Source organism: Mastacembelus armatus, chromosome 18 (assembly GCF_900324485.2).
Source record: "Mastacembelus armatus chromosome 18, fMasArm1.2, whole genome shotgun sequence".
Taxonomy (NCBI): domain Eukaryota; kingdom Metazoa; phylum Chordata; class Actinopteri; order Synbranchiformes; family Mastacembelidae; genus Mastacembelus; species Mastacembelus armatus.
The window spans coordinates 2,773,990-2,800,493 of NC_046650.1; the positions used below are offsets into that span (position 1 = coordinate 2,773,990).

At 41.7% G+C, this 26,504-nt stretch overlaps 4 protein-coding genes across 5 annotated transcripts in view; 2 read left to right on the plus strand and 2 right to left on the minus strand.

Moving 5' to 3' along the window:
• The window catches only part of pde5ab (phosphodiesterase 5A, cGMP-specific, b), a 62,297-nt gene extending 57,423 nt beyond the window's left edge, over nucleotides 1-4,874 (minus strand). Inside the window, exon 1 of one of the 2 annotated variants that reach the window (XM_026330938.1) lies at nucleotides 4,772-4,874. In XM_026330938.1, the coding sequence (XP_026186723.1) occupies nucleotides 4,772-4,776 (5 nt within the window). In that variant the 5' untranslated portion in view covers nucleotides 4,777-4,874. Of the gene's footprint in view, nucleotides 1-4,025; nucleotides 4,114-4,771 lie in introns of those variants that run through there. The other variant, XM_026330945.1, reaches the window with a different exon arrangement.
• A 5,656-nt stretch (nucleotides 4,875-10,530) lies between these two features.
• Nucleotides 10,531-20,033, minus strand: zcchc4 (zinc finger, CCHC domain containing 4). Its single transcript, XM_026299082.2, has 13 exons — nucleotides 19,830-20,033; nucleotides 19,295-19,413; nucleotides 19,133-19,215; nucleotides 16,400-16,672; nucleotides 16,019-16,099; nucleotides 12,395-12,467; nucleotides 12,167-12,317; nucleotides 11,971-12,071; nucleotides 11,635-11,756; nucleotides 11,401-11,476; nucleotides 11,254-11,305; nucleotides 10,989-11,136; nucleotides 10,531-10,903 (listed from the first exon to the last, which is right to left on the minus strand). The coding sequence occupies exons 1-13, from the start codon at nucleotides 19,909-19,911 to the stop codon at nucleotides 10,777-10,779; spliced, it is 1,488 nt and encodes a 495-aa protein (XP_026154867.1). The 5' UTR covers nucleotides 19,912-20,033; the 3' UTR covers nucleotides 10,531-10,776.
• On the plus strand, nucleotides 12,571-16,204 carry LOC113125560 (tripartite motif-containing protein 14). The gene is made up of 7 exons (XM_026299083.2): nucleotides 12,571-12,751; nucleotides 13,723-13,940; nucleotides 14,482-14,577; nucleotides 14,695-14,931; nucleotides 15,027-15,046; nucleotides 15,129-15,259; nucleotides 15,363-16,204. Exons 1-7 carry the CDS (start codon nucleotides 12,631-12,633, stop codon nucleotides 15,959-15,961), a joined length of 1,422 nt encoding a protein of 473 aa, XP_026154868.1. The 5' UTR covers nucleotides 12,571-12,630; the 3' UTR covers nucleotides 15,962-16,204.
• A 2,625-nt stretch (nucleotides 20,034-22,658) lies between the features above and the next one.
• ablim2 (actin binding LIM protein family, member 2) overlaps nucleotides 22,659-26,504 on the plus strand; it is a 76,290-nt gene continuing 72,444 nt past the window's right edge. The window contains exon 1 of the mRNA XM_026317171.1: nucleotides 22,659-22,924. Coding sequence (XP_026172956.1) covers nucleotides 22,912-22,924 — 13 coding nt within the window. The 5' untranslated portion in view covers nucleotides 22,659-22,911. The remainder of the gene's footprint in view (nucleotides 22,925-26,504) is intronic.

The window sequence follows — 26,504 nt, forward strand, 5'->3', positions numbered from 1 at the left end:
CTAATTAAATTATGATTTTATGCATTATGCACTGACAAATATAATAGCAGTTCAAGTTGACAAATGTAGTAACAATAAATTATACATTATCTATAATTAAACTCTATAAAAATCTATAATTATTCCAGATATTCCAGTGTCATACTGCAGGCTCTATATACAAATATAAACTCTAGTTTTAAAACACTCTTGTGGCTTGGCTGAGAAAGCTCCAAACTAGTCAGAAAGAGAATAAATCACTGCAGCCACATTTCAGTGGCATTTTATTAGGTGAAAATGTACACCCATGCACTCTACTCCTTCAGTGGGCTCCTGTGCTCTATGTCTGACTTGCTAACAGGATTAGCCCCCGCTCTACTGAGCGACCTCTGCAGCCTGCTGATGAATAGCCAACAGTAGGTGTTAGGTAACGTGTTGGGGCAGAGTGGGTCTTGGGTATCCATCATAATCATCACCACACAGGGAGGTCTAATCTGGATGTTGGCACTCAGCTGTGGAGAGTGGGTTTGTGTGTGTGTGAGAGAGCATGTGTATGTTGGACCAAACATTATTCTATGCATATATACTAGAAACTGGGAACACACCTGGGACAAACTGGTATAGAACCACAGGTCTTTGAATGGACTTGAACTCTCCTTTGTTGTAGTCTCCACACCTTTAGGCCTACTGTCTTATTTTTCTGCTACTTTGCCAAATCTCATACACACCTTGAACCATCTACAATTATATACTTGTAACTAACACAGACCCCGCAGCATCCCTGTCAACATTTGTGAACTCAGTTGCAAATGATTGTCCCTTCATTTGGACTTTCCCCCATGCAACACAACAGACTCACTACTTTCATACATACATATTGAAGGTTGCCATTATATTCAAATATTAAGGTATCCAGTATGCTGGGCTGTGAACGTCATGTACAATGCACACAGAGAACTAAACATGGCAGCTATATTACATGTTGCTCAGTGTCTTAGAAAATCCTATGCTAAATTATATAAACAAAAACTAGTTAAAAAAATATTCAAAAGTGTAATATTAACTGAACCAAGAAATGTATTCACCTATAATTTGAGTATTTAAATTTCAATTCTTTTTGGCTCTATTCATATCTGTATGTTGAAAATACTGTATGTTGAATTGGTCAAGTAACCACCAATCAACTGACACACATGTTCATGCTTTGGCTTGGCTGGCTCTGGCACACATTGTGGGTTTGTCACAGACTCAGTAAACTCCACATGAATAATGTTGCATGGTATCTGCTGTGAACAAAGAAAAAAGTGTGTTTTTTTTAGTAGTTTTATATGGCTGTACCTGAAAGTACTTTAGTTTGAGGCTTTGACATGACTATGATGTAAACCATGCATTAATCCAGATTTAATTGCTATACAAACTAAACTATGTATAGCATTTAAAGTGGTCTGGGCCTCTGCTTAGATAACAGCAGTGTTACCTTGCTGAATGTCTGAGCACATGTCTGGAGCTTCCTTATTATCAGTGATATACAGCAGGTGTGACTGTAAATCTTTTTCACTGCACTCATTTCTGTTCAGGGCCATAATAAGCTATTAGGTTCACCTTCCCCTTCCTCCTGTGACCCTGATTCTGTTTATTCTCACTCATTCATGGATTTATCGAAACAATTTCCTTGCTCACATAAACGCTGAGGCTCAGACTGGCTGACACCTTACCTCTGCAGCGGAAATGTGTCCTGGCCTTCATTCATTAGGAAGCTGGTCAGGCTCTGTCCTTCTACTGTAGGTCCTGATGGATACCATGGAGAACATGGTCTGTTTAGTGTAAGACACATTTTAGACACAGTGCTCCCTCAAGGCTTTTTTGGAAGTCATGTCAAAACTTGCTAGAGGTGTTAAAGTGTGAAACAGAGGTACAGAAACTCCTTTTTGTTCTCCTAAGTATTGATCCCTAGACCCGAATAAAAATCTATACTTTCTGAGTAGTTGTTAGTGCAGTCTGCCATGTTTAGCTTCTATATAGATGAAAGAACCAACCAACCATTCCCTCTTATTGTTCCTTAGATCATAATTTTTTTGCTACATCTCTTCTAATTTTTTGAGCTTTATTTTTAACCAAGTATGGCTTGGAATAGCTCGCATCCTGAAATGGAAATTTGGGATGAACACAATGGGAACTTGGCTCCATCACTGTCACTCCCAGAGGGAATAAGTGACTCATATAACTTCGACAGAAATGACTGCAGCCACACCAAAAGAAGGGAGATTGAGGGGCGAGAGAAAGAGAACAGAGAAAACACGAACCAAACAACAAAAACAGATTTATACTAACACGTGCCCATATTCAAACATCACACACTATGTACATAGTCAATCTTACTTTTTTCTTTCTTTTTTCATTATGTAATGGTCATTCCTGGAGTGATGAAAAGCATATGGCCTTTGCTTACATGTTCCCATTATAAAGTAATAACTTCCAAGCAACGCTTGCAAGACTAATCCAAATCTAGCTGAAGAGCAGGGCCATTAATCAAGCTGTTACACCCAAAAGGCTTTTCTCTTGCTAGAGAAAGAGCAAATATTTTCCTGTATAAACAAACCTCCAAACAGGGGTTAAAAAAATGTAGCATGGCCTCAGTCACTCCTGAATCAGATCAGTGGATATGTAACAAACAAATGTTTGAAATGCCAAATATTTTATTTGCAACCAAAAAAATGTGCTGTCACTTTTAAACTGCTTTTGGTCAGTTTTGGCCACAAGGGGGCCCTAAAAGAGGAAGAAAATAATGTGTTATATTAGATAACTAAGTTGTTGTGGACTAAAGCTATCACTGCCATCGCTCAAATCATACATATATTTTACAGAATGCAACTTCACTGGTTTGTTGCTTCTGGTGAAACAAAAGATCAGACAAACTTAGCGACTACTTAGGGAACGCAATGGAGCATTTACCAGATACTTCACTGTCAGGAGTTGGTGGAGTCCAAAACAAAGGCAAAATAAGAGAGAATGTTAAAACAGATTTAAGTGAAGAGATAAAACATTAAAAACCCTAATGCAGACTTACAGTGTACAGTATGGGCACTTGGACTCATGATCTAAAATGCATTTGTAAAATGTTGCTCCGGTGCTGCCTGGCACATTGACAAGCATATAGTCTTGTTTCCTTTGTATCAGTTAGACATTCAACTTATTCATCAGGAAGACTTTGTGCTTCAGCAGCCGCAGAGTTAGAGCCAATGTTCCAGTCTGTTTCTCCTGCCTGTGTTTGCCTCTTGTTCATTCCAGTGCTTTGACACTCGCCACCTCCTTTTGCTCATAGCACCTGGTATTTTTGTGCCTGCCAGCCTACTTGCTTGCAAATCTCTGTCATCATTAAAGTTACTTCACTGCACCTGCCTGCTTCCTACACCAGCCGCGACATAATCATACCCTTTTGTGTCTGCTCCTACTGGAAACAAGGATGATCAGAGATTGTTGGATAAAAAAAAAAAGTTCAGTGGTTGGCTCCATTGTGGTTATGTCACTATGTGTGGAACTGCAAACTTCCAACCTAAAATGAAGCAACATTTTAATTAAAATATCAAAACCAGGTTCCACTTTTCCTCCTAGAATTTCTCTATCAGACACCAAGCCATCTTACCATGTTACACCCCTTCCACTTTCTCATGTCATTTGCTAAGAACTCTACAGATAAGCCTCTCTGATCCTATGTGGTGAAAAACAAAGCAAAAAAGGCCCCTTGAGATATTTCCACTGTTGAGCAGGCCAGATTACAGGAGGAGCAGAGGAGAGAAGACAGAGGCCTTATATAGTCAGAACAAACTCATCCTCAGCCTCAGGTAGCCAACAGCTGGGGATAATGACCCCTACAAAGCTCCCTCATAAGTAAAGAGGATATATTGCAAGAATCCACAAAGTGAAAAATCTCTATGTTTATGTTGTGTAATAGAACACGAACTGTATCCTGACAGATGGAGAAAAGAGAGCATAAACACAGGGAACAGAAGATACAGAAACACACGTAATCCAAAATCAAAACTGACCAGCAAACCAGACTCTCCTCTCCTTTCAGCTGACCCACCCAATCACAGTGGTCCACTCTCAAAAAGGGGGGTCAAAGGTTAGGATTTCCTGACTGTAGCTTTCAAGCTCCATCCCACGACCTCTTTGGGACTGGTGCCGTGCAATTCTGCACTGTGGGATCTGCGCCAGCGGGTTTTCTTTTTTCTTGTTCTTTTTAAGTGACGGCATGTATTTATTTGTGTTAGAGTGTGGGCGTCAACAGTGATGTGAAAAATCATTTGAGAGGAGGGGTTGTTAAAGTGTGAGAGTTGACACACTGGCACTTGTTTAATGAAGCCATGCTGAGGATAAATAGTTCAGACACAAATGGAGGGAAAATAAGGCTGACTTTTTGCCAGGACCTGAAATTCCCCCTCACAGCATTGAGACAGCAGTCTTCTTAAGTTGTGTTTTTTAACTGCTGCCACCACTTTTCTTTCAGCGCTGTGTCAGTCTCACTCAGAAGGAATTACACTCAGATTGTTCCATTATGTAGTCAATTATAGTAACAGGTCTGCTCAAATAACACACAGTTTGGGCACTTGGTTTCATAACAGTCCATGAGTATCACATAAATCCTTCCTCTTTCTAAAAAAAAGCTCAAAACACTCTTCACTTCAGCACTCTCCATTAAACGCACACACACTGGGAAACTCTGTCATGGGTAAATGTGGTTGTGGTCTCTCTAAACCAGCAGCCCACTTCCTCGCTCCAGTATCGTACTCACCCCATAGCCGTAGAAAGAAGTCCCTCTGGCTCTGCTGAGCGACCTCTGCAGCTTCAACATAACACACTCATGCACATGCACTGATGGAGTGCATCAAGGGGGGGGGGGTTACTTCTCTGGTTTCTCCTCTCCGGTTTTACCCCCCACCCTCCTGTCCCTGGCTTTAGCAGTATCCTTTTTTGGAGCTAGAGGGAAAGAGAAAATAAGAAAGTGTTGTTAGAAAGTGTGTGAAGGAAGTAGACGGGATCATAATTATTGCTCCTCGTGTCCCATGGCAGGGACCTTACCAGCCTCCACTGAAACACCACTCTCCCGCCCAGTCATCCCTTATTCCCTCCCTTCTCCTCCTCCTCTTTCTTTCCAGCTTAGAGACTGTGCAGGTCTGTAGGGAGCTGTCTACACTGGGACCCCATGTTCATGCCTTTTGTCCTTGTCTTTCAATCATTCCTGTGATACTTGAATGGTCACCAGTCATTTTGTTCTCCTAAATATTTTTTTCCAAGTCTGATAATGATGTGACAGTATCATTGGTCAAAACTCTGGGATCAGTAGTCACCACACACACCTTCTGTCCCCAGTGTACAACAAACTCTGTTTAGACAACTAGACCGAAAACAACCAAGACTCTGGTGGCCAACCTTGTGAAAAAAAATTGTTTAAATGGGAATAGCTATGTTTTTTTAAGTTTGCTAGTTACATCCAGAACAGCTTGTACTAGAACTGACTGCATATAGTTTCCTGTGAAGTTCTGCCAGGTTCTTTTTCTAATTTATACTTTATTTTCTAATGTACTGTATATGTTTCCTCTGGGCTCAATTTCTAAAAAAAAAAAGAAAAAGAAGAAAAGACATCTTTTATTACAGGCAAAAGCTAATGAGCAGGCCACTTTGTTATGACCTCACCTCACTTAGCATCCCAGGTGTACCACAGGCTCACATCAGATGACTAGGTGGAAAACAAGCAGGAGTCTGTAGGGGCCAACCCAGAGAACCAATATGAAGAACTTTTAGGGCTTTTCAGGTGACCCTCTACCAGGCCTAACTATTAGCTTAGTTATGCTGCTCTAGGCCCAGACTGCCTGAGGACCCTCTCTCCTCTCCTAACACTTGTAAAGAACACCTATTGCATGTACTTACCACTACATTACATTGTGTTGTGCACCATTATTGGAAAGTATATAAAATCTTTATAAATAGTAAATATGGGGTGTTGCAGTAAAGTCTCACCCTTGTGTTTTTGCTTTCTGATAGTCACAGCTGTGAATCAGTCAGTGTTTATGAAGCATGAATTAAACAGCTGATGCCAGTCAGTTAATGCAAGAGCAGCTTCAGTGACACAAACACCACGTCTGACACAGTTAAGGCTCTTAGTGAAATGCTCTTTGTCAGATATTTCAATAACTCCCCTTCTCATTTGAAAACTGCTACAATTCCTATTTTTTAAACAACTAGACTGAAAACAGCCAAGACTCTGGTGGCCAACCCTCAGGGCCAGGATGGGGAAAAAATTGTTTAAATGGGAATAGCTATGTTTTCTTAAGTTTGCTAGTTACATCCAGAACAGCTTGTACTAGAACTGACTGCATATAGTTTCCTGTGAAGTTATGCAAGGTTCTTTTTCTAATTTATACTTTATTTTCTAATGTACTGTATATGTTTCCTCTGGGCTCAATTTCTAAAAAAAAAAAAAAGAAAAAGAAGAAAAGACATCTTTTATTACAGGCAAAAGCTAATGAGCAGGCCACTTTGTTATGACCTCACCTCACTTAGCATCCCAGGTGTACCACAGGCTCACATCAGATGACTAGGTGGAAAACAAGCAGGAGTCTGTAGGGGCCAACCCAGAGAACCAATATGAAGAACTTTTAGGGCTTTTCAGGTGACCCTGAACCAGGCCTAACTATTAGCTTAGTTATGCTGCTCTAGGCCCAGACTGCCTGAGGACCCTCTCTCCTCTCCACTGTTCTTTCATTAAAAGCAAAGAATATCTGCAGATAAGCAAGTAATCTTGAAACTAATGACATGTATTTTACTGCAGAAAATGAAAAACTCTTGAGGTCTGAGATCACCACAGGCAGATGTGTGTGTCTCAGGAGGAATCTATATTTCAGCCATTATCACCATAAACATATACAGCACATGACTCCGACAGGGTGTGGATCAAATTGCATTGTATGAAGTGATGGTGTTTGCTAGTGGTGAACCAACAGAGAACCAACTCTGCAGTTACAGAGATTCATAGCATTTTTTACACCCTTGTTTTGGTTTTCTAGCCCAGAGCTTTATTGTCAGTCCCAACACTCTCAAAAGCTTAATTCCCAGCCAGGCAGCTGTGAGTGAAAAAGCTCAGACAAACCCAGTGCAGCCTTGGCAGACAGATAGTACGTAAATAGCTAATGAAGATGGTGGAACGCTTAACAGTTTAAGATAACAATATTTCAATGTAGTGATAACAGTTCTGCTGCCCCCAAGTGGCCAAACACAGTAAATAGATTTTAATTTATTTTTTGGATTGATACGCAACATTATTTCTGTTCAACTAGTTTATTTGGTAACATATGCTTTCCATTGAATATGGTAAGTATAGTCAAAGTGAAATGAAGTTACGGGAGCACAGGACTGAGTAATTATTTTTATCACCATTAGATTGTGTATAATGTGCTGCTAAGGCTGGAATACTGGCTGCACATCTGACTGTGTCTCCTATTAAACAGCTGCTGTGATAGACTGAGTACAAAGATGCTCTCAGTCTCTTTGCACTGACCACGTGCATCTTTGGATCTGCATTTCTCTGTTGTGAAATGGAGTGGACAAAAGCATGTGAATTACATGTTATTGATGTGTCATGCATACAGGCACTCCTACTTTCATGTGCGCATAGCTGTGTGTCTGTGTGCAGGTGTGTGTGCTGCCACCTGCAGTGATGGGTGGGCACACTCTGTCTTTTCTCTCTGCAGATTAAAGCAACTGAAAAAAACTCCTTTGCTTCAAAGGTTGGTGACGCTTTCAGATAGGACAGGAACAGCACCAGCCACCACCACTGTCAGCTCAGCTCCTTTCAGGTGTCACAAAACACTGCTTCACTTCAGTGGGGATGAAACAGCGGGTCTCTTTGACCGCTCTGTACTAAACTGCATTGAACCATTTCAAATTTTAAAGGTGTGATGTGCTGTCATTCTTTTATCTAACATCATATGCAATATCAACAGATTTTGTGATTACTACAGCTTTTTAAAGTACAATTAATCAGTTTTTATAATTATGTTATATTTGTGGTACATGTATTAATCTTAAATACAAAAACTTTAAAAAATCCACACCAGTATTTTGAAAATCTTTACCTGGCAGACACTGAAAGCAGAAAGCTTTACTTACAGTCAGGGTGCAGCAGTGCTGAGGATTAAACCTTGGATGACACAGATAAACATAAGTGCACACAGACTACACTGCATCACTTGAAATTGAAAAAAACAAAACAAAACAAAACAATTTATTATACTATACCCAGGTTGCTGGTACATACATTTCTTCCTTTTGGAAATCATTTTTTGTGTGCCTTCAGAAATTCTTCCAAATCCCAACTAAAAGAATATGTTGTTTCAGGGAACATGCTGAAATGAGTTTTGTTTTTATTTTGGTGGAATGCCTGTCTCCAGTTTACCCACTTTGAGTAAATAAACTAACTTTTAATAGTATTAAATTTCTTTCTTTCTTGCTAGTTGTTATTTTCTATAATATTTTATACTGAAGTTCTTATACTGAGGAGTGTGTGTGTGTATATATAAATATATATATATATATATATATATATATATATATAAAATGCTTGCTTCTCTTTCCCGTAGTATGCAAAGCATCTCCTGATTGTGGTGTTGACCCAGCATGCTGATGACTGTGCCGCAGAGAGCATCATTTCCCGTTAAGGGATTTGGCGTTCTTGGGGAAGCTCAGCCAGTCCAAACACCAGAGTTTACTCAGAGATACAAAGCACAGTGTGGGACTGTGCTATCACGGGGCTGGGATGCAGGGTAGCACGCCAAGAGAGCTGTGGTTCATCTTGACCTCAGTAGATTAGATTTGCATGAATGTACAGCCATACAGCCATAAAATGAAACAACTTCAATAGCACCCATCAGATACTTGGTATAGACAAATCAGAGCAAACACTATCTGGCCGGTGAAACAGATCCTTGGCTATTTGGACACTGTTTATATCATCAAGTGAAAAAAAGATTTCAGATGCAGATGCAACTTGGAATTTGAAAAGACTGATAATAGTATCAAACTGATCTATTTAAGAGCTGGACATTTGGCTTAATACATAAACTCAAGAATGGACCTGAGGTTTCTGAGTGAAAAAAAAAAACAGTAAACAGCACTCCTTCCCTGCCCTTTCTCTTGCCATTCCACCTGCATTATAAGCTCTTCCACTTTAATCTACTACTTTCAGCATGTGGATATAAATGTCACTGGAGCAGACGGAGCCGCATTCATCCACATTTTATCTTATATCTATTTTAATCCCCCCATTTTCCATTTCCCCATCCTCATTTTCATTTCATAGAGAGGAAGGCTGACCCATGCACAACTTTCACTGCCTGCTTAGCATTTAAATCACACATCAGCTTCTTTAAAAGCTCTGCTAGGCTCCAGTCCCTTTCCACCTTAAATTTTGGCCACGAAGGAGAGCCGAAAAGCTAATACCAACATCTGACACACATAATTAGCATTTTATAAACAGACAAGGAAATGAGACAAGACTAATCATTGTAACCACTGAAATGTTTAGCTGGTAGCTGTTCATGAGGACAGGTATTATTTATAGTGTTGACACTTGCATAGAGAATGATTTTAAATGTATTAAAAGCAAAGAATATCTGCAGGTAAGCAGGTAATCTTGAAACTAATGACATGTATTTTACTGTAGAAAAACTATAAAATCTTGAGGTCTGAGATGAATTCTGTGTGTAATTACTTCATTTCATGAAATGAAAATCCTTCTATGACCTTCTGAGCTCATGTTTAAGTTTAAAATCAATCACTCTGTACCATAGATTCAGAGTGAGGGGGAATGCCTCCATGTCTGGTTGCCTTCACAGTTCAGACTGGGTAAACATCACCACAGGCAGATGTGTGTGTCTGTGTTTCTCAGGAGGAATCTATATTTCTGCCATCATCACCATAAACATATACAACACATGACTGTATACCTATCTATCTGCTTTATAAGACACCTGCTGTTCCACTGGAAGATATTAGTGTGCCTGTGTCTGTGAAAGTGCACCATGGGGCTGTCACACTAAACTGTTGTAATATCAGCACAACCTGTGCTACATGTACAGTACCACATGACTCCCCGTGAAACAGTAACTTCTAACAGGCTCCTTGGCAAACACCTCTGTGCATGCTGTATGGGAAACAAGGCACCACAGTAAACATGTACTACACCGCCATCATGTGGCCAAACAAACAAAAAATCATGAAGTGGCACTACAGGACACATAAAGACCGTTAGAATGCCACCTAAAATACAACTCACACGAACCTGAAAAGCTGCAAACCTAGACACAGATGAAATGGTAAACTCATCAATTCTTTAGTGTAGACTGGCTTCAGTTACTTCATTGGAGCCACTAAATGTCCCTCTTCCTCAGATGTCTGCTGCTGTAGGAAATGAGGTTGAGAACAGTGACACTGAGCCAAAACATTAAATCTGCAGGCATTATAAAAACAGTGATTTGAAAGACAGTAAAACAGGACTACAGGGACGGGTATTTATTTCCATTACCCATTTTTAATATCAAAATATTGATTGGTGGAGCTTTAAATGGTGAATTATCCATTAAACTTCTTCATAAACAGGTTTTCTATGAATTCACTTTTCATATGGCTTTGTTTTCTACTTGAACAACTGTTAGCATTATTAAGAACAGTCATTTTAGGTTAAATAAAAGCTATTAGATAGCTTCTGATTGCACAGCTGACAAGACTGCACAAATATTGAGGTCACATGGACTGAGTAGCCATTTTCTTTGCTCTGCAAGCTGCTCCAGGCCTCATCTTAGTTTTGTGCTTGAAGAGGGGATGGCGGGATACGTTTTTGCTTCTGCCACTTTTGGCACTGAATGGACAGCTGTATGGGGAAAAAAAATACAAGATTTAAGATGTGCAGATGTTTAATCTTATTAACATGGTGGATGGTTAGGAGAGATGTGCACCTGCTGATCCTGTGTGTGTCTTTGAGAGGGCAGGCTTTGCGTTTGTGCTGCAGGCTGCCACAGTTAAAGCAGCCTTCCTTCCCTTGACTGAGGCCACATGGGTGGTCTGGGAGGGCACAGCGGCCACATGAATGACAGTGTCTCCATGCTTATAGGGCAAAAAATATAAATAAATACAAATTAGCACAAAAAAGATTATGCACTGATTGAGGCTTTTGATTGTCTTGTACATATATTCATTCTACTGTCTGATTATTATACATACATGGTTTCACACATTTCTGACATGCTGAGCAGTGTTTCCATTCACGACCATCCTTGAAACACACATAGAAAACAGAAGTTGAAACATACGTGTACATTTCATAGAGTTAGCAATACATAATGTATGTAAAAGCTTGAATGCTTATACCTTAGATGGGCAGACATTGCATTTAGCACAGTGCTTGTTGAGGCACCAGACATCTCTCTCACACACCGAGCAAAATCTAACAGGAGAGGATGACAGATAACCTTTTGACACAACTTTAATATAGCATATATATGCTGCACAGTCTTTATGGTTGGGCATCCAACCCCAGCACTTTATAAATAGAGATCTACATCAAAATACTGCTGAGGTGTTGGTGAGTGAATGTGGTGATACCTGTAGCCCTCCTCCTTGGGCAGGATGATGTCTTTGGGAGAGATATTAGTAAACAGTCGGACAGGAGACTGCTTCCTGCCTGTCTTCCCATGTTTATACAGGGGATGGTTGTCATAGCCCACCTGATCAAAAATAAACCCAAATCTCAACTTTACTGTTTATTGTCCCCAGAGACAGATAAACGAACCCCAGGGACTGCACAGCCTCCAATGATAGCAAATCTCACCATTCCTATGTGACACTATAAAATACTGCAGATGTGTATTAAAATACAACCAAATGAGAGAATCTGAAGCTGGTTTAGTCACATCAGAAAATAGATGTACTGCAGTTCACCTGGTAATCCAGCATGGAGAATGAGGGGAGACACTCCAGGATACGAGGCTCAAAGAAATATGGAAAGATCCACATCATGGGCATGTCTGCATTGCTGCCGTCTACAGACAGAACATACTTCGTATGTTAGTAGAAACACTACAATAAAGTTTTTATTTTAAAATAAAAATAGCTAAATTATTTTGTTGAGACTGACCAGAGCTCTGCAGCTTCCTCCACATACGTGAGATCAGACAGAAACTGTTAGCCAGAGCTTTCACCAAGCCACCAAATGGAGGGTCAGCCACCATCACCACCTTCTCCTCGTCACACTCTGTGAGGAAGGCCTGCAGGACTGCACTGGAGGGCTGACAAGAGACAAATCTTTACTTTCAGCATCATCAGCCTAATGAAACAGCATGAAAGCAAGTTTTCTACTTCCTACCTCTCCACCAAAGAAGTGATGATTGAACATGTTGTAATGACAGAACTCATCCTGGCTGTAGAACTGAGCATATCTGAAAGAGAGGATCAGACTTATATCTATATGTGTTTTGTCAGACTCATCTTTCTAGTGCATCAGACTGCGTTCTGCTCTGCAGGCTGAAAAACAAGAGCAAGTCTGAACTTATTTATTGTACACGCACACAAAGTGAGGACACCTGCAGCCTAACCTGGCGCATGTATCCTGGTAAAAATAAGGTGTGTGAGCTTCAGGCTGAAGCTTGTCACAGGAACACACCCTGTCTGCACATTCCTTACAAAAACATATGCACAAGGGAGACGGACAAGCAGACCTACGGTAAGTAGAGATATGAATAACAAGTTTTAAATGTTAAAACAATAATAATTTGGTCTGTATTTGACTATGCGCGATGGATATACTTTTTTCACAGCATGCAGAGATCACAGTAAACACGAAACTGACTGTGGAAAAACTGTACATACCTGTACAACTTCTCATTGCATGTTTTTTTAATATTATTTTCTGCACTGATTTCTGCACTGTATTGATTTACACGGTCTGCACGGTAAATCAATACATATGAAATCAAACTTGCAAATAACATCTATGAATTAAGCAAAACAGTATTTTAGATTCCTTTTAGAAGCCGAAGTTTTCCTTGATTGCAGCTTTGCACATTACTGTAGCACTGAAGTAATTTATATTATGCCAAGAACTGCTTAACTATTTGATGAAGGTCAATCAATGTGCACCAGTTAAAGGACTTGAACATTGAAACCTCTGCTGCAGATCAGGTGTCTGTTAGGGTTACCAGCTACAGAAATTACCACTTAAATGCATCACAGATTATAATCCATGTCAGTGCTTCCCAGAATTCAAGTAGCAATCACATATCAGCATCAGAAAATCAGAGGAGACTGCATGAATCATGGCTTCATGCTGGGACTGCTGCAAAGAAGCCATTACTGAGCGAGACCTATGAGAAGAGCGATGATTGGGCTGAGAAATAAGGAGTGGACATTGGACCTGTGCAAATCTGTATTTGGTTCCAATGAGTGCAAATTTGGTTCGAACAGCTGTGTGAACAGCATCTGTATGTGGTTCAAGCCACACCTACCCAGGATGGCTACCACACCTTTCTGCAGAAACATGCCATCCTGTCAGGTTTATGCTTTAGGGATCATTGTTTCTCAACAGAAACACAAACAGACCCCAAACACAGCTGAAAGCAAAAATCTAGAAAATACTTCACATGATACAAAATGAAAAAACTGCTCAAAAGTTTAACTTGTTCCCTGTTCCCTCAGAAATGGCAGAAAAGGAATCAGTATCTCTTGGAAATGAAAAGTCAGCTGTGGCTCTGTCAGTCCAGAGTGGGCTCATGGCGCCCTCTGCAGGTGCCCATAGTGTGTTGGATGGACTGAGCTTCACTCCACTAGACTCCAACAGCAACAGGGATGTTCAGCCATTCCCACGATCGCCAAAACTGCAGAGGAAGCTTGCTAAAGCTGGGCAGCCCTCTCAGGTGAATATGAGCTGCATATTTTACAGTTGAGAGATGTGAATCTCACAAATGACTTGCTGTGTGTAGTATTTTACAGTATGTCAGGGTGTGAAGAAAAAGCATTCACCATTTCTGCAGTACAGTACAGTGAATGGCACCTACTAACAGCAAGGACATATTGTATAACCTATATTTAATCAGATAATCTCACTGATATTGCACTTTTGCAAGAGCTCTTCAACAGAAAATGAATTTGCACTTATTGTGATAAGAGAATGTCTTTTTATAAGCAAAAATATTGACACTGATTTTAGCTTCTTAGGTGTGAGAGTTTGATGCTTTTTGTTGCGGTATATGAGAGAAAACTGAATTAGTGTGGTGTTGGTGAGAGTTTAAAGACAACAGCTCTTCATCAATTCTTTCTCTAACATGTAACTTACAAAATGATTGATTGGTATAATGTGTATTAGTACAAAAACATACATCCTTGTCCTTTAATTATCATGGGACTATTAAACATCTATTTCCTCTACAAATTACTTGGCTGCACCTCTAACTGCAGGAACAACTGTCCAGATGTTTGGAGGAGCTGCAGGCAGAGCGATCGAAAACTGAGGCCCATATCCAGTCTCTGAAGAAACGCAAAGCAGATCTCTCTGTGAGTATGGGATCAGATACCACCAGTGCTGTTACTATACACAGACATGAGACCACCAGTAATGGGGAGTAAAAAGAGTGAGTAATCAGCCTGGGCTCTCCATGTTTCTCACTACAGAGGAGCACAGAGATGATGAAGCAGCAGGTCCATGAGTGCTTCGAGAACATGCGGGCCATCCTGAAGCGGGATGAGCATGCCGTGATGGATTCTCTGGATTTGGACCTTAAACAGACCAGAACCGGACTGGACCAGGTTCTGAAGAACTGGAAACAGCACCAGGACCAGGTCGCCAAGAGCATCAGCAGCACCCAGAGAGCACTGACCAAGAGCCCAGCAGCTGAGGAAGATTTGAAGGTCTATTTTGCTCAATTCCGCACCTTACAAACCTAATAACTGAAGCTTTTTCAGTGCTGTTTTAATTAGTATGTCTGTTTGTGTCTCCTCTCAAGGGTCACCCTGAGAATCTAAGGTAAAACACTGCATCATTAGAAGAAAACTTTTCAGTCCCAGCTGTTCTAGTCTCTTTATAACCTCTGGGATCACCTCTCCAGTCCCAAGAAGCCAGATGCCTCTGAAAAGGAAATCCATCTCAATGAAGAAAGATTTGAGAGGCTTCTTAAAACATTGTCCTCCATCTCCAGAAACCTGAAGGTCCAGCTGCAGAGGAAGACTTTGCTGTTGGGTACTAATGGGATTATTTATACATCATTTTGTGCAGAAAGGTTGCTGAGTAAGGTGTGCTTCAATCTGTCAGCGACGTGTAATGATAATCTGTTTTATTTCAGATTCCTCCCCTGTGGTGATAGACAGGCAGACATGCCATAGTCAGCTCAAACTCACTTCAGAGGGACGGGCTGTGTTTTTCTCAGGCTCTGTCCGACCTGCACCAGAGCACCCCCTACAGTTTGATAAGGTGTGCTGTGCCCTAGGCTCATCTCCTGTCATGGCCGGTCACAGTTACTGGGAGGTGGACGTGCGCTGTTGCTCTGCCTGGGCAGTAGGTGTGGCCTACGGCAGCCTGCAGAGGAAGGGTCGGGACAAGGGCGCTAAACTGGGCCGGAACAGGAACTCATGGTGTGTGGAGCTCCGAAACAGGAATCTGTCGGCTTGGCACAATGACCGGCATGTGGCTTGTCACGGCGTTGGGCAAACTCAGCTTGGAAAAGTGGGAGTAGGGGTGAATTACAACAAGGGCCAGCTGACCTTTTATGACGCAGACACCATGGTTGTTCTGCATAAGTTCTCAGCAGCTATGACACCAGTGTTTGATAGGGCCCATCACCAGTTCACCGAACCCTTGTACCCTGCCATACGCTTCTTGAGACCCCCAGAGAACCAGATCTGGCCAAACCATTTGGAGTTCTGTCAGCTCAACAGTCCATGATTCGGCAGGCACCTGTTTATATGGCATGATATATAATAACAATTAAGACAAACTAACCTGAAATCAATATCCAGCAGCAGACTCTTCATTGGCTTATGTTTTTGCTCCAGGTTTCGCAACTTGATCAGCTCCTGGAGTCTGTGACAAACGTTAAAAAATTGCTGTGAAAAATGAAAGAAAAATCCTGTGTTTAAAATCCTGTACTCTTTACTAGCATTCAAATAAATCTAATGTTGCATATTAGTTCTGATCCACAACACGTTCTGTCCACTACAAATCACCACAAGCTGATAAAATATGAGGTTACATGAACTGACAGGTAGGACATTCACTGGGCAGTTTTGGTAATGCCATACTGCTGGAATTTGGATGAACTGACCCTTTTCCCTTCAGTACCTGAGCCATTATAATAGAAGTAGATGCTTGACACATCCTCACCTGGGTGTGCCCACACACAGCAATTTGGTGTATCCCAGGGCACTTAAAGTGTCCAGCAGAAAGTGGGAGCTGCGGTCAGTGAACAGGTACTGGGCATTGCTCTTCTTGTTGTCCAGAGGACGCAGCAGTGCACTGGGCCTCCTCAGCTGTGCTGCGCTGACATCAGTGGACCTGTGAGAGGCATGGGCCTCGCGCTCTCCTGGAAGAAGCAGAATCTGACAATCCTGGCAGAATTTCTTCTCATCCAGTGGGAGGGAAATAAACGTTGTGAACCTGATAGACAAATCAGGCAAAAAGTAATTTAATATATTCACTTTTTATATTGGAATTCTGAATGTGGTCATGTTGATTTAGCTTGTACTAAGTCAACCTGAATCAGGCATCTAGAGGTTGATTAGTGGCAACTGGTCAGGACTTCATCAGTCAGGACTGATGAAGCTACTTGGATGAGCAGTGAAACGTTTCAACCTAAAAACTAGAAGTCCACTTACCATGACCCAACCTCTAGATAACTTGACCTGGATGACTGAAAATCTCCACACTGAATCAAGCATGTTTAAGGTATTATACAGAGATAATTACCCTATCAAACCATGCAAAAAACCTGTGTTGTCTCATTATATCAGTAAACATTATATACAGTGCATTCAGAAAGTATTCAGACACCCTTCACTATTTTTCAATTTTGTTATGTTGCAGCCTGATACTACAATTGTTTAAATTCATTTTTTTCTCATTAATCTACACTCAGTGCCACATAATGAGAAAGTGAAAACAGAATTTTAGAAATGTTTGTAAATTTATTGAAAAGGAGAAACTGAAATATCACATTTACATAAGTATTCTAACACTTTGCAACATGTGAAAAGTAGCTCAGGTGCTCAGATGTTTCTGCACCCTGATTGGAGTCCACCTGTGGTAAATTAAATTGATTGGACATGATTTGGAAAGGCACACACCTCTCCATAGAAGGCCTCACAGCTGCCTGCAGAGCTCAGAGACAGGATTGTAGACAGACACAGAGCTGCGAAGGCTACAACAATTTTTTGCTGCACTGAAGGTTTCCAGTAGCACAGTAGCCTCCATAATACTCAAATGGAAGAAGTTTGGCACAACCAGGACTCTTCCAAGAGCTGGTCACCTGGCCAAACTGAGCAATCGTGGGAGAAGGGTCTTAGTAAGAGAGGTGACCAAGAACTGATGGTCTGATGGTCACTCTGACTGAGCTCCAGAGATCCTGTGTGGAGATGGGACAAAGTTGCAGAAGGACAACCATCACTGCAGCCCTCCACCAATCTGAGCTTTATGGCAGAGTGAATAGACGGAAGCCTCTCCTCAGTGTAAAACACATGAAAGCTGCTTGGAGTTGGCAAAAAAGCACCTGAAGTACTCTCAGACTGTGAGGAACAAGATTCTCTGGTCTGATGAAACCAAGACCTGTTTGGCCTCAATTCTAAACAGATGAAGAGGAAAAGGGCAGAGCAGAGGACCAAGTGGTGGAAGTTGAAAAAGGAAGAGTGTTGTGTGGCTTTCAGGAAGGAGCTGAAACAGGCTCTGGGAGGTCAGGAGGTTCTTCCAGATGACTGGACAGCTACAGCTAAAGTGATCAGGGAGGCAGGTAGGAGGGTACTTGGTGTGTCATCTGGAAAGAGGAAAGCAGATAAGGAGACTTGGTGGTGGAATGAGGAATTTCAGGAGTGTGTTAAGGGGAAAAGGTTAGCTAAGAAGAAGTGGGACACTGAGAGGACAGAAGAGAGCAGACAGGAGTACAGGGAGATGCAGCGTAAAGGGAAGGTAGAGGTGGCAAAGGCCAAACAAAGGGCATATGAGGATTTGTATGATAGGTTGGACACTAAGGAGGGAGAGGTGGATTTGTACAGGTTGGAGAGGCAGAGAGACAGAGATGGGAAGGATGTGCAGCAGGTTAGGGTGATTAAGGACAGGGATGGAAATGTGTTGACAGGTGCCACAAGTGTGATGAAAGATGGAAGGAATACTTTGAAGAGCTGATGAATGAGGAAAATGTTAGAGAGCACAGAGTAGAAGAGGTGACTGTTGTGGAGCAGGAAGTAGCAAAGATCAGTAAGGATGAAATGACAGAGGGACACCTTATGTTAGATGTTTTGGAGAAAAAGCCAGGGAAGCCAGATTGAGATGGTTTGGACATGTTCAGAGGAGGGACAGTGAATACATTGGTAAAAGGATGCTGAGGTTAGAGCTGCCAGGAAGGAGGCCTAGAGGAAGACCAAAGAGGAGGTTCTTGGATGTAGTGAAGGAGGACATGAGGATAGTTGGTGTGGGTGAGGAGGATACAGAGGATAGGGTTAAATGGAGGCAGATGATTCGCTGTGGCGACTCCTGAAGGGAGCAGCCCAAAGGAGAAGAAGATCAGGCTGCAACACAACAACATTGAAAAAAGTGAAGGGGGTCGGAATACTTTCTGAATGCACTATGTATAGTTTACACCCACACATTGCACAGCAAAGTTTATCTTATCTTATAACAGTGTGTATTGACTGCAATAGGAGAGACCTTTCTCTTTTAAAACAAATCTTGTCTTTTGTTATTTCACAGCTGTCCTGTGCTGTTTTGCTAAGTGGTTGGTAGAACAGAAAGTGAGCTTATATTTTCCAGTAAAATATTTTAAGATTGTGTCTGTGAGTCAGATGTCTAATTTACAGCACACAGACTGACTTCAGATCTTAGCAAAGAGTAAGTAATGAGTATGAATACCTGGTGTGGTACTCTTCCTGGCTGAGCAGAGGTCTCTTTGACTGGTTCTTTACTTCTCTGGCCAATAGCCTGGCCTCTGACACCTTCGAAGAATAATTTAAAATATGATTCAACTAAACATCAGATACCTTATTGTAACAAATACAGACTGGGTGAGCATACCTTTTCATCTTCCCACTGGAAAAAGTTGCAATCTTTTCTGTCTCTACAGGCTGAACAAGCATAAAATCTCCTTCCTCTCTCTCCCCTTTTACTAACTTTCTCAAACAGCAAGGTTGGACCTGGAAAGAAATGCGTACAATTATTGTTTATTTATCAGATTTGACCCTCTGAAAGATGCTAACTCCGTTTATACCGGGCAATTTAAAAAATAGTCTAAATGTTCGCGCAAGCATTGACAGTAGAATAAGTTACAATTTTACGACAAAGAAACTAAATATATTTACCTACAGTCCTGACAAAACACTAGGTTCAAACGCTATTCTCACGGTCAAACTCTGTCAAACAACGTTGCATTTTACAGTGTTAATCCATTTTAGTAAGTCAGGTTCTCGCCGAATGTTTTTAAAGACATTGCTAATGTGTACAGTGTCATAAATAATGTGATACCAAGCGCGTGTTCATGTAGGAAGAGCTAACCAACACTAAGATACGACTTTTGCCAATGCAGTCTGGTTGTTCTGTGCATTTTTCTTACCATGCGGACAACAGGGCGCTGTTTTGCCGCCCTCTGGAAGAATAAGTTGTAGTGCAAAGCTTTCGTCGTCAGCCTCGGCCATGTCCACGCCACTTAGACACGGTCAGCGAAAAAAAACACACACACATATTCCACACACGAAAAATTGTTTTTCTCAGCCTAGCAAGCGGAAGCCAGTGCGGAAGCGGAAGCCAGAAGCCGTCAGTAGTGACGTCATTGATGTTTTGTCGCACTAAAAGTTCATTGGTTACAAATCAAAACGGTTATTTGTTAGGTTTCAGTTGAAGGATCTATACAGAGTGGGGGGGCAGTCCAAAATCGGAGCGACCCGGTGTCATGGCTCTGATGGCACAGAGTCCGGGATTATTCGGGTGGGTGACCGCTCAGGAAATAAAGAGTTCGGGGCCACTCTGGAGGACTCAGACGAACAAAGATTAGGGGTCACCCTCTGGTGATCAGGAGTCCGGGGTGGTTCCGGAGGACAGCCCCTTGGGCAGACAAAGGTCTGGGGCTGCTCTGGAGGATGACCCCTCAAGCAAACATGGATCCGGGGCTGATCTAGTGAACAGCCTTCAGGCAATCAGTCCAGAGCCGATCCAGGGGACGGACCTTCAGGCGACCAGGAACATAGGCTGTGGTGGCGTGGGCAGGAACTCAGGTTCTGGAAGGGCAATGGCGTTGGCAGGAGCAGCCGACCCACCGGGATGAAGGTCAGGATCTGGAGAGATGGGGGCGTCGGCAGGGCCAGCCAACCCACTGGGATGCAGCTCAGGATCGGGAGAAGCAGTGGCATCAGCAGGACCAGCCGACCCACCAGGATGAGGCTCAGGAACAGGACAGGCAGTGGCGTCGGCAGGACCAGGACGAAGGTCAGCATCTGGAGAGGCAGTGGGCCAGCCGACCTATTGGGATGTAGCACAGGATCTGGGGAAGCAGTGCCGTTGGCAGGACCGGCTGACCCACCGGGACGAAGGTCAGGATCCGGAGAGCCTGTGCTGTCAGCAGGGTCAGCCGACCCACTGGGATGCAGCTCAGGATCTGGAGAAGCAGTGGCATTGGACAGGACAGAAAGTGGCGCCGGAAGGACCAGTCGACCCACCAGGATGAGGATCAGGATCTGGTGTCGGTTCAGGAACACAGGTCTTTTTTACCAGTCCACCAGGGGAACCAGTGACCCAGGCAGAACCTCAGCAGGGACACCTTTGTTGGCACACTGAGCCCCGGGAGGTAGGAGTGGAACCTCAGTAGTTCCACCGGGCGGAACCTCAGCGGGGATGCCTTCGCCGGCACACTGAGGTCTGGGAAGCTGGTATGGAACCTCAGCCGGGACACCTTCCTTGGAACATTTCGTCGGGCTGGAGCTGGGCTAGCACCAGTGTTTAGAAGCAATCAGGTACATATAGACACTGAACTACATGTACCGTCTCCTAATGGAACACAGTCTTAAGTTCCAAGTCTTATCTGATGGTTATCTGATGGTTATTTGGTCATTTCCTAAGGAAGAAATGAAAATGAAGTAAAATAAAATTAAAAGCTGCAGGTTTATCAAAATTGCTTTATCTTATTGTTTGTTCTGTGAATATGTTTAAACTAATTTCAAATATATATTTTATATATCTCTTTTGCACCATACTACACATTTTAGCTGAAAAATATAAATAAAATAAAAGTATCAATACCAAAACACCTTTACTGCTTCAAATTAAATGACAGAAAAATGATGTAGCTGTGTTCTGTCTTTACAGTCTGCAGCTCATCGTCCTCTTTTTCCTTCTCCTTGGTTATTTTGAAAAGGTTGTTTTTATAATCACTCATCCATTAGTAACACACAAAGAGAACATAGAAATAAAACAAGCAGACCTTCCGCCTTTCTCTGCGGGTTAGATGAAAAATGTTTCCAACAAAGATGCAGGAACTCACTGCACAGACAAATAAATGTAGACATTATATCCAAACTTCGATTCTACCATATTTTTCCCTTTCACAAAGCAGCTTGTTTATCGTGAGCAGCTTTAGGCTTGTAGTCCAAAATCACCAGCACGCTGCTCATTTGAATGGTTGTTTTCTTTCTTTAGGACTATAACTCCCATGTATCCCTTGGCCACCGGCGCAGCGGCGCTGTCAGCCCGAAGACGCTGTGTGCAGGAGCGCACAGGAGGATGCTGAAGTACAGCAGAGGCAAGATGCCGCTGTCACGGAGAAAAACGCAGGAAGTTTCGGATTTTTTTCTCACAAAATAAAAGTCCTTGTGAATGTTTATCATGCAGGCTTTTGAACAAGGAGAAGAAAACAGCCCCATCCAAACAATCACTGATCTCTACGTTGTTTTCATTGATTCAAATATTTGTTCACCTAAATAATTAAGTTGCCCAAGCTAAGTAATTTTTTCCAGTAATGATCACAATCTGATTCTGCTCATAATGCCCTAACTTGCACAGGCATTCAGTAGGAACCATTCAGTACTATATCAAACATATTGCAGTATATATAGCTACTAGACTATAATATGTTTGTTTAAAAAAATAAAAACAGGAATGGTGTAGGCTTAACACCTGAGCGAATGTGGGCAGTTGTTATGATGATATCTGTCATGTTTTGTATGTCCAGTGTCATTTATAATTGTTTTATTAATTAATTCCTCCAACAAGAAGGTAGGTTGAACTTTTCCAGGCTATGCTGCATACACCTACAAATTCTCCCGTGACGTATCTGATTACAGACCTAGTTTTCAATAAGAGTTTTATTTTGAAAAGCAACTTCGGAAACTCCCCTGATTCCTTTGTCTACCTTGACGCTATTCGCGATTCTCCGCCGCACGCCCACACCCAACCTGTGCTGTCTGCCATAGAGTGAGGCAGCGCAGCTCTGCAGTGTACGCAGGACAGTGTCTCCATAGTGCGGCTGTCTTCTGGAGATCTCTGCGGCCTAGGCAAACAAGAACATCCAGGCTCCCCCACCCCCCTCCGTGTAAGCGTTTCCTCTCATTCATTCTGCTGGCTGAGGCTTGTCCATGTACTGTCAGTGTGGATAGTGGCGTATTTACTGTGCATCATCTGACTGGAGAAGACACCTGAGTGGCACCATGAGCAGCACTGGTAAGACAATTTCTGTTGCAGAGCACACTTCCTTTCATCATATATAGCAAAACGATCAATTCCAGTAATATTATAAAACCATTTCCTTGGAGCTTCCAGGTTAGCTGTGAATTAGCTCTGAAATTATGGTTGCTTTGTCCTAATTTAGTCATTTTTCATCTGCTGTGGCATCACTACACTACTCCCTTGTTCTTGTCATCCTTTATCTGCCAATAAAGGCAGAGGATTCAGGTACACCCAAATATGAGACATTACAAATAGGCCCGCAGTGGTCTGGTGTTCAAATTTGTCCCAGTAAAAATGAACATAATCTGGGCTAATTAGATGGGATGTTGAAACACTGGGTTCAGTGTATCATTTCAGCATGTTGCTCTGCGGTTGCTCCTGTTTTAAAGAGGCACGGCTGTTTCCCACAGCAGACCTGACTCCTGGCGAGCTGCTGTCACAGCTGGCTTTGTCCCTGAAGAAGATTCAGCAAACACAACACACGACTGGTCTTCATTTGAAGTCTCTGTAGTGTCAACACCTGCAGCAACTGCACTGCACCGTGTTTTTACATATATAAATAAATGTATGTAGTTCATACAAAAACTAACACATAACACCAGTTCTACTGCTTCTTCATGCTAATGACCATCTCATTTTGGGGTGTGGTTGAAAATAAAATGTCATAATGTTAAAGACCAACATTAAAAATGTAGATATGTTATTACTGGGGAATAACAATAATCTGCTAATCTGCAGTAATCAAGTTTCATAAGCCATTGTTTTGCTAAGGTCTCCCCAGGGTCCTTTAACTTTAGGAGACCTTGCTCTGGGAATTAGTAACCATAGATTAACTTTCAGAAATGTCCAAAAGTCAGAAACTGTGATTTTGTTTAAGGTAAAAATCCTTTCAAGTCTAAATTTGAAGAAGAAAATATTTCAATCCATGAACTAAAACCAACAGGGAAGCTTAAGAACTAAAATACATCACTTAACATATTAAAAACACTTAAATTTGACATTCACCTAACCTCAGCTTCAATGGAACACATATGTAGCAAATGAGCCTTCAAATTTAAATCTAAATGAATCATTTTCAGTGCCAAGTAGCTGTCGTTTTTCACAACATAACATTAACTTAAAAAAACAAGTGCTGAAGCTATTGGAAGAAACGTGCAAATTGTGTTTGGTGGCTTCATCATGTTAGTCTGTATTCACTCCTGCTTTATAGAGGCATGGTTGTTTTCTGTAGCTCTTCAACCTAGAAATCATTTATGGTCCATTAATGAGGAGCCTTGTCAATGCTCTGCAGCACTGCTGAAACTGCTAATAACAGTACTGCAGTTCATCTGGGAGACGGGACTGGAAAAATTAATTAGCACATTGCCATAAACTGTGAGGGAAAAGGACAAACATCAGACGCTGTTTGTCTAGGACTTTGTCTCCGTTCTTTTGGATGTCTTTTAGAGGTCTGACCTTTTACCCTCTCTGGAATGTTGGCTGGGTGTGTGGTGGACATGACCAGAAAACTTATTTCACATCTCTACGTAAGTGTGATGACAGCTGGTCTCCACATGTACGGCTAGGTAATCCCAATAAACAATGTCAGGTGCGTGTGTGTAAAGAAAGATCCAGTTGAATTTCAATATAGTTATGGAGCTATTTAATTTTGAGGACATGTGACCATCATTATCTGTAGAGAGTGAACCTGAAAAACTGTACAGTAACTTATATACAGTGGTGGTCTACTTCCAAGCACAGTGCAGTGTGTTTTTGTGCTTGATCATCTCATAGGGACTGTTTCTTATTATTGGGTTCAGATTAATGTGAGACATGGGAAGGAGTTTCCTCAATCCTATATTCTGTCTTGATCCCATCATGACAAATAACCATCCCATCCCTGCCCAGTTTCTGTCACTTCTGTTCCCCTTACAGTATGTGTTTCAGTCTAGGGTAAATATAGATTATATAGCTACATGTATAATCTGGATATGGCAAAGGATATGGTCATATTAGCTTTCCATCCAGTAAAATTGGCCAAAAATGACCATATTGTTTCAAAACACTGTGCATCACTATTGAGTGAGTGCTCAGATGTACAAGAGCAGAATTATGACTACCTTCGTGCCTGTTTCTGAGGTTGGCATTTCCCAAAATAGCCACGATGTAATGGAACTGTTCTGCCATACTAGCAGAATTTAATGGGACATTGGGAGATTCAGTATGAAATGTGAGCCCTCTAAGTTTATATTCTGTAAAAATCACATCACAGATCTCTGACTGACTGAAATACCGAAACCTGCTTTTCTTGATCCACCTTTATCATGACAACACAATGGTGTTTGTCCTGGCGTCCTTCCAGAATCCGGCATAACCCCATGGGATTCTTGGATAAAACTTTACTGCTCAGTTCAATTTATATTCTCTAAATTTGAAAGAAGTGTAAAAAATCTTGCTTCCTTTTTCTTAGAGCTAAAACTGAAATCCATAGTTGCAGCTGTCTTTAGTGCCATTTATGTGTAACATTGTTCACCTGGTCAAACCACAGGAGTACCATAGTCAAGTTTAAATAAACCTTTCAGAACAGGTTTGACATGATGAACACACCCTGACAGAAAATCTGCAGTGTAATCATTCTGCAGGCTATTCTGCATTCTTTTAATTCCAGAAAAATAGAAATACTACATACATACATACATACATAATAATACATCTTTTGTTGATCACAATCTGTTTCATTTAGGTTATGCAAATAGATTATTAGCACACCCTGTGTTTGGTTCTTAGTCACTGAGCTGAGAAGATACCTAACAGTGATGGGTGATCAGAGAACAGATTGTTAATTCTTGCTCAGATTACTGTCACGTTACATAAGGTCAGATCAATACTGTTTCTGAAGCTGTTTTCTGCCCGTTTGAACTTAGTGGTGTGAACTTTCTAACCCTTTGGCGAAATCCTCATAAGTGGTTCTTAGGAAGACAGCTGGGATCAGTATAACTTCCATTAAACCTAAATGTGCAGCTCTTTGCAACAAGAAACATAGCTTCTTTGGAATGTCAGCATCAAAAGTAGGAAGACATTCTCCTATGTGGACTTCAGCACATTGATAAAGCTCATTTCCAGTTTAAAATGATGGTTGTAGCTCCATTGTGACTTTGCATCAGTAGAAAGGCTGGCTCTTGTGAGTATTTCCTCATTAAAAGGCCTAAAACATAGATGCAAACCTAGCCTGTATCCACATACCCAACTTCACAGAATCCAGCTGACACTAGCAAATGTGAGACCCAAACCTGATGCTAAGCTATATTTTTGCTTTATTTCATTCATCACTGCCTGGCTAAGGCTGCATTCAAAATGAATTTTAAACTGCATGAAAAAAGTCACAGTGATTCTCATTCATTTGAAGGAGGGGGGACCAGCACCACATGCAGCGTGTGCTTAAGCAAATCCCCATCCATCCATCCATCTTCTTCTGCTTATCCGGGGCCGGGTCGTGGGGGCAGTAGCCTAAGCAGGGATACCCAGACTTCCTTTAATCTAAATTTTAAAAAAATAAAGGTTAGATTTTGTGAACTTCTCTTTTAGAGACAAACAG